Consider the following 8547-nt stretch of genomic DNA (forward strand, 5'->3'; position numbering starts at 1 on the left):
GTTTCAGCTGCTTCTGCTCATACATATGTGAACAATTCAAGCAGCTGAATGCATCATTTAATCTTCTAATTTATTCTCTGTGTTTGTTCTCTCCACTTGTGGCATAAATGTAACTCCATACAATCCTCTTCGCGCTGTTGTGAGTGTCATAAAAATGTTCTATTTCACATATGTGACATGATATTTACACACTGACAGCAAACCAGCAGTGGGACGTATATTCCTGAGCGTCCTCCAGTCAGCTCTGCCCTTTTGCTTCAAAATAATATCAGAATTATTCAGACTTCACCTTCCATATCTCGCCACAGTCTGTGATGGATTGGAAAGACATATTAAGTGCTCGGATCAATAGTGGTGATTCGTGACAGCGTCCTGTACCTCCACCAGAATGTGAATTGGACCGGTGGTGTCGTCTCGACCTCTGCTAGCTCAGCCGCTTCAGCTTCCGATAGAAGGAGGCGGCCATGAAGGCGGCCGTCGCGCCCATCACAGTGAGGACGGCCACGGCGATCCCCAGGCCCACGGACGCCCCCCTGCCATCAGACCGGCCACCAGACAGCGCTGTGCACAAATGAGAGCGACACCAAATGGGAGGCATTATTCCAGCCGACAGCAGTGATGGTACAACTCACTGCAGAATGCAGATAAGAGGCTTTTCATTCAGCAGGAATCTAATTAGCACCGACTTGAATAAATCACAGTGGAAGACGGAGCATACTCACCTTCCTCTTTAGTTTGGACGGCTGAAAGAAAGAAAGAAGCTTTAGAATGTGAGAGAAATGACCCATATTTGCTATTAAACATCCAGACTTTCAAATGAGTCAGGGACTCTAATGGCTCTGCCTCATCAAAGGGGACGTTCATCGACAGCAAAAACGTTCAGTCTGATGTTCAGTCACCTGTTGCTTCGCTAAATACTCGTGAAAACATTTGAGGTTTGTGAGTGCTATATTGAGGTGTCAAATGTAAATTGCTTCCAGCTGGAATATGAATTTAAAGCTCAGCACAATGACCTGAATATTATTGATATTGTTCAGCTTTAATACCTAGTTCACAATACCTGTGCGGTGTTTGTGGGGTTTTTTTTTAATTTTTTTTTTTTTTACTGCCACAAATCATGTATGTTGAAGTTTATGTTTTTGTCATTGACTGTATGAGGCTTTAATCAAGTGGATGAAACAATGATTTTCTATCATTATTTTCAATGGTCAAATCTCTAAATGTCTTAATGGCTAAAATTGTATGCAGGTGAGAAACTTAATTTAAAATTAAAAATTAAAATGTATCATTTAAATTATTAAAAAAGATATACAATATATATAGCTATATATATAACTCTATAACTATATGCATCTATCTATCTATCTCTCTCTCTCTCTCTCTATATATATATATATATATATATATATATATATATATATATATATTCAACTAAAGTATTTATAAAACTAAAGAATTAAAAATGTACATATAAAAGATGTAAAATATTTGTATATCTTTGTATATATCATATATATGCTTGAGTTATTCGAGTAGTGAGGGAGTGTGTTTTGGTTCCGCCCTGAGTTTTTGACCGCATCCTCCCAGTTGTACATGGCGACTCCAGGATGACCCTTGGCTTTTTTTGGCAGCTTGTATTAGCAATTCCTGCAACTCAGATCAGCCCCCTGCTGGCTGTAAACTGTGCTGCGACCAATGGTCACTACAGACTATTGACCACTATAGACAGAGTTGAACTAAAGATACAGTAGTCCCACCACATGTCAACAAGTTTCTTTGGACTTATTTGTGGGGAACCTATGAGGCTCCACGTTTGGCTCCTGAGCCATTTTGCATGGCCCTATCCTCTGACATATTTCACCCGCACTAAAATGTGTGACAGAATGTTTGTTACGTACTGTTCTCTGCTTGGGCTTTAATGGCCAACGTGAGCACCGAGGGCCTTGTGATGCTGTCCTGCACCACAGTGGTCTCGATGCTCCTCTTCTTCCTGTTGCATTGCTGTGAATCAAAAGGTTACTCAGCTGGGGTCACTGAAGATGTCAGCGTGACTTTTCCCACCTTAAAGGTGCTGCAGGTGCTTTGCTCACACAGTCGTGTGATGCAGTGCAGGTAGTAGGTAGACACCGTCTCGTTCTCTTGCTCGATGAAGCGGAAGACTGGGAAGTAGAAGCGAGCCACCTGGCTGTCGCCGTTCTCCACCATGGTGGTCATCTGGTCAAGGGAGCACCTTTCAATAGAAGGGGAACCTCACAAGTGCACCCTTGCACGTTGCATGGATAGATACAGGTGGTGTGTTAGTGGTAGAAAAGCAAAAGACTACGAGAGACACGCTAGAATTCGGAGGCGGGGCTGCAAACTTGAGCCTCACTGCCTTCCTTATTTAAACTTCATCCTCAGTCAAACTCCCATGTTCAGTAAGCTTTGACTTCTGTGCTGTGGAAGAGGTATCTGCCCCTCGACCCTCACCCAGTGGAACATGTCAGACATAGAGAGGCGTAACATTATAACCGGAGCCCTAGTATCTGGTGGACCTCTCTAAGATGGCAGCTTCATGTGTCTGAGAACTTGATCTATTCTGTCGTGACCTGAAAGCTTGATCTTATTTAGTGTCTCAGGATGTTTTTCTCAGCTTCACGCCTCTGTTTCTGGGGTTCTGCTCCGTGCCTCCCGTCACATTCCACACAGGTTAACCAGGATTCAAGATGGCGGCCTATCTTGATCTGTTGGCTCATACAAGGGGTCAAAAAACAATATAGACTAAATCTGAAGCACTGGACCTGTTCTGATCAGCCGCTCCAACCTCGAAGATTAAAAAAAAAACAGTGGATAGAATGGTGTGTGAGGATTTTTGCCTTCAACTTACGCGACAAACAGATTAAAGGAGGTAGAGTTGAAGGGCAGCGGCGACACCGAGGCGTAGCACCGGTCCAGGAGCACAAAGTACCTGTGGAGAAAGAATGAGGTCCCCAGCACCGAGTCAGAGACTCCAGGTCACAGGCGGAATCCTCAAATGTAACAATCTATCAAGACAGGTGGTGGTGGACTAGAGGAGACAGGACAGCCGTTCATATCAGCCAGCAAACACCCACAGAACTGGCATTCACCAGAGTGCTGACAATGAGATATGAGCTATTAGTGGCCGACTTCAGAAGTATTATTTGTCTCAGGGGAGAGCCATTTATTTTCACAAAGACCTCCTTAGAAAGTGGGTCAAACATGAGGGGGATGCCCAGAAGTCTGAAACCTGTGTCAAACTCAACTGAATATAAGAGGCCCGCTTTTTTGGGAGGCTTAAATTATGAATGTGAGCATTGTTATCATATATATATCACTGAAAATGCCACTTAAAAATATTGATATTATATCATTGGTTTGCTTGTTTGCTACCAGAATAACAACAGAATAGCTTGATGTATTTCATAAGAACTTCCTGGTTGGTTGGACGTTGGCTAACTTGGAAGAGACTTGATTCGTCTCTGTGTTCAGGAGGATTAAAGATTCCTGTTCAATGCTATTGAACTGTGGACGTAGCAATGCTAATGTTGACATTGTAAAAACTGCCACTTGGGCACAGGCTCACAGCTGAAGTCCAGTTCTCTGACAAGGACCCGAACTGGCAACTGATCCGTCACGTCATCACACAGTCAGCACGGCGGTAGCCCCAAGTTCAAACATGGGAGCAGCAGGAAAATGCGTCAGGCGTGTGAGCGCTAACTGAACATGGGCCATGGTTTAAGAAACTCTGATGCTACTGCCACCTGCTGTCCGATAGAGCTTGTCGCAAATTGTGTCGATACAAGTAACATCCGACTTACGACTGGGATCGGTTCCGTCCAAGCGATCGTAAGTCGTATTGGATGTAAATCGAATGCCGACGCGAGGGTTATAGGTACCACTGTAGTGGTATATCGTGGTGTGAGAGTGAGATGCTGGGATACTGTGCTGCCGTGACTGTCGTTCGTGTTGCCGGGCTGCTATGTGCTACGGTGCCAGACATTGAATAAAAAAAAAAAAGCATCTGCTGGCCGTGATCGTAAGTACGGGTGGACATAAGTCGAGCAGGTCGTAAGTCGGATGTGACTTGTACAATCGACACAGGGCAATGATATTCAGGGTTCGCTTGAGCTAGTGGGTTTATTTTTGCAAAAACACAAAACATTCCGAATGATATTTTCTGTATGTGAGTAAAAATAGAACTCATTCAGTTCAGAAAATCAAAGACAGATGTTTTACCCTCAATTTTCTAGACAGTAAATGGAGCTCTCATTGTGTTTGCCTTAATAATGTTCAAGTTTTTGACCTTTAACATATGATGAACTCGGTTTGATAATCACAAAGGGTCTTACTGCGAGGTCAAGTTGGACGCCGCCACCTGCACGTAGACGATTTTCCTCAACTCAATGCCCAGCGGTGGCATGATGAGGGGTCTGGTGTAATTTACATCCTGCAATGAGATTTAACAATTCACGTTCTGCATTGTAGCGACAGATTAATCTTCTAAAGTTACAAAGAGCGGGAACGGTACCGAGTACAAGGTCATGCTGAGGGTGCTGATGAAACTCCCATTGTTGTCCTTCAAAGCGATGGAAGAGGACGACCTACAAAGCGAAGAGAGCAGATCAGATGTCCAGTGCCGCGCTGATCCCTGCCTCGGTTCGGCTACTCACACGTCCACCCGGGTGTTGTTGATCAGGTACTCCAGCGGGTACGCGCAGGAGTAGTAATACTTGAGCTCGGCGTTGTACGTGATGGTTCCAGTGGTGGGGTCGAAAGAGCGAATCATTCCGCTGATATTGACCTTCTGGATGTTGGAGAACTCAGAGAAAATCCCGGTCCCTGGGCTGCTGGTGGTCTGAGGAATTATTGAGAGGAGCTGTGCATCACAGGCCGCAGTGATGAAATCCTGCTGAACCCAAGCTTTCATGTCAATTCCCTGAGTTAGATCACCATTATTCCTCCAGTGTGTTTAAATCATGACCCTCCGATATCAGAGAAACAACTCTAATAAGGTCTATTTCAATCATTCAACAAGCCACAAAAACATTTGGACCGCCTGATTCAAACTGTCAATCATTTTGAAAACTGCACACAGTGAGTGTTCAGCTCTGCACTGGTCCTTTTCAAGTGCAAGAGCTTTGAACCTCAGTACGTATTCCGACTCTCACCATGAAGTTGCTCCCGCAGGCGTTTCCCTCTCTGATGGGAAAACTGAATTTCACCACAGGGGGCGTCACCGAGGTGTCCAGAGTCCCCTGACAGTCCGGATTGGAAAACATGCGGTTGAGGATCAGCAGACTCTCGTTGTACCCTGTGTAGATGGCCGGACAGATCTGGATAGCCAAGTCGATGGTGGACGTGCCACAAACCACGGCAATGTCAGTGTATTCTGGAAGGGAAACAGAATCATTTCAAGAGACTGTTGCTTTGAGCCATTTCGGCCCCATTCAAGGGATGAAGACTGGAGAACTGGGAGGTACAGGACAGAGGGATGGACGGTAGAGAGAGATTTTAAAAAGTCTAAAATCTTCATTCTATCCATTGAAGCAAAAGGAATTTGTCATTTTTAGAGTGTAATATAACTCCAATAAACAATGCCGAGTCGGCGACCTACCAGGGCGTCTGGCGTAAGCTCCACAGTCAGATAGAGTGAGGGCCTCTCGGCCCGCAATCCACAAGGAGGTCAGGATGAGGAAGCTGACCAGAGCCATATCACCACTCTTCCCCTCGGTGGAAAAACTGGAGGCACAAAAAGAGGTCAGGTCCAGTGCTGCTCAGATCAATCCAAGGGCTCCATGTTAGATGCTTAATCCAGCCAATGTTGAGGCACCAACTCTTACCTTGAGCTCTTCGCAGGTTTGAGGTGACAGCACTGTGTAGGTTTATATATGCTGAAGGAGCTTCTAAGACCAAGGAGGGATTGGGTGGAAACAGGGTCAATGGTGCTTTGGTGGAGCTTCAGTTCTCACGAACAATTCGCTTTTTGTGGCTGAGGCACCGTGGTCCTCACCTGGAGGCGAGTTATGAAACCCAACACAGCCTTCTTTAAAGTTATATGTCTGAACAATGTTGGCGAGTCTATTTGTGTGAAGGGATTCGTCACCTGCTCAGGAGACACTTAACAAAGTGGAGAGAATGAGCTGGGTGTCAACTGGCACCTCAACACATGGAAGGGAAGAGAGGAGCTGTTCTCTCCTCAGATGTTTGATGGTTTCTCCCTTCAGCATCGTCTTTATTTTGAATCCTCTTTAGGTTTGCCTTATGTTTGCCCTTTAACTAGCGTGAACTTCTTGGTGACCAATTTGGGCTCTTAGCTTCCTTAAACTCCTTTATGGAAAACGTTGGATTTGTTGATCAAACGGAAGGTCCCTTCATCTTAATCTGGAATTTACCTCAAAGAAAATGTGAGTCTGTAAACAAATCCTGTCAGTCGAGCCACATGGGAAGGCTGTATGGAAATTAGGGTCAAGTCCAAAGATGTATGGACGTGTGCGTGAGTCTTTTGTGTCTCCACGGTGACACACAGGATGCATGTGTTTCTGCCTTGACATGATGATACATACAGTGGTAACAACACGCTTAAGTCCCATTTTGTCTTTTCAGAGGCAATTTCAATATGCGTAAGTAAACTAGGGGTGGAACTTGACAAAAAATAAAAATTTCATTAAACACATTTGAATATTTGTCACTGGAATAAATTAAAGTGTATAAATTATATAATAATAATAATAATGTTGGTGGTATTATTATTATTATTATTATTATTATTATTATTATTATTATTACCTAAAAAGAATCAAAACGTGTGACAAAATGCCCCAAAAAAATCTTAAACTTAAATGTGTTAATGTGACATCATCCTTCTTATTGCCTGCTTTGTTCATATGCGCTTCCTGATTGTGGCTGAAAGTGTCTCAGCTCATCGGTGTATCTACACACATGTGTTTCTGCCTTGACATGATGATACATACAGTGGTAACAACATGCTTAAGTCCCATTTTGTCTTTTCAGAAGCAATTTCAATATGCGTAAGTAAACTAGGGGTGGAACTTGACAAAAAATAAAAATTTTATTAAACACATTTGAATATTTGTCTGGAATGAATTAAAGCATACAAATTATATAATAATAACAATAATAACCATAATAATAATAATGTTGGCATTGTTATTATTATTAATAATAATATTATTATTACCTAAAAAGAATCAAAACGCGTGACAAAATGCCAAAAAAATCTTAAACTTAAATGTGTTAATGTGACATCATCCTTCTTATTGTCGGTTTTGTTCATATGCGCTTCCTGATGTTGTGGCTGAAAGTGTCTCAGCTCATCTGTGTCACACACAGATGAGCTGAGCAGGAAGTTAGTCCCACTGTTTCAGCTCTTCTAATCTAAAGCTGTGATATAAGTCAGAGAAAGGTTAGTCTCAGTCTCTGGATTCGTTTGCCTCAACTCATCGCCTCATTTTCAGTTTGAGCAAAGCTTTGACTCAATTAGCGGCGACAGTCAACAGCACCTGTGTCTTCCATTCACCTTGTTATCACCAACCATTGTGGCCTCTGAATGAATCACTAAATGGCTTTTTTTTTTTCGGGGCAGGATTAGGATGATAAAGCGCTCTGAAAGCAGCGGAGCCGGTCGGGTCACAAAAACAGCCGGTGAGTCAGACATGTGAGACGCGCTGGACGTTTATATAGGTCATCAGGAGGGAAAATCAATACGGCCAAAATTGAGAGATTAATTCTGCCGGGGCCTGGTGGTTTGATCGCTTTCCTGGAGATTGGAGGAGCACAAGGCCTTGACATGTCAAATGGTTCTAATGGAAGCACGAGTGAAGTATTAGAGTCCAAATCAAACCTTGATGAAGATTTCTGTCAGGCGTCGACAGCAGACTAAATACACAGGTTCATCTCATTTCCACTGATGTTTGCTGCAGACATGGCAATAAAACATGACAGTTACGGATTTAAACAAGTGTAGTATTGGGCATAAAGATCAATGACATGATGAGAGAAATGTTCCAAAAAATAAACATCTAAATGAAATAATAACAATAATAATAATAATCGTGAAATGAAAAGGCAAGGACAATAAATATATTCAATAAATATATTGTTTTATAGTCAGAGATTAGAGTACAAGTTATCACTAATAAATTGGAAGATGTTGGCATTAAAAATAAATTTGGGCAGAATTCTAATTTTACTGGAAATGACAATGTTATGACACAAAAAGGAACGTGATGTCATCAGTAGTAACATTGATTCATCTTTGATGCAAAAAATATATACAGTATATATGAAAATCGAATTTATTTATTTTTTATTTATTTTATTAAAAACAAAACAAAATATATATATATATATATGTATATATATATATATATATGTTTTGATTTCCCATTTATCACAGAAAAAAAACCCAAAATGCAATTCTGCTCACAAAATGTGAAAAAATATTTTGTTTTACATGAAAGTAATAATGGGGGGAAAACACAGCTTCTAATATTCACCATTCATATATAGAATTTGTTCTGATAATGT

At 42.1% G+C, this 8547-nt stretch overlaps 1 protein-coding gene across 1 annotated transcript; it reads right to left on the bottom strand.

The window, feature by feature from the left end:
* Positions 1-424: 424 nt before the first annotated feature.
* Positions 425-5711, bottom strand: si:ch211-229d2.5 (zona pellucida-like domain-containing protein 1). The gene is made up of 10 exons (XM_053872249.1): positions 5615-5711; positions 5169-5389; positions 4671-4855; positions 4529-4601; positions 4350-4447; positions 2867-2947; positions 2062-2230; positions 1899-2001; positions 723-743; positions 425-561 (listed from the first exon to the last, which is right to left on the bottom strand). The coding sequence occupies exons 1-10, from the start codon at positions 5709-5711 to the stop codon at positions 425-427; spliced, it is 1185 nt and encodes a 394-aa protein (XP_053728224.1).
* Between the last annotated feature and the right edge of the window lie 2836 nt (positions 5712-8547).

Source organism: Synchiropus splendidus, chromosome 8 (genome assembly GCF_027744825.2).
Source record: "Synchiropus splendidus isolate RoL2022-P1 chromosome 8, RoL_Sspl_1.0, whole genome shotgun sequence".
NCBI lineage: Eukaryota > Metazoa > Chordata > Actinopteri > Syngnathiformes > Callionymidae > Synchiropus > Synchiropus splendidus.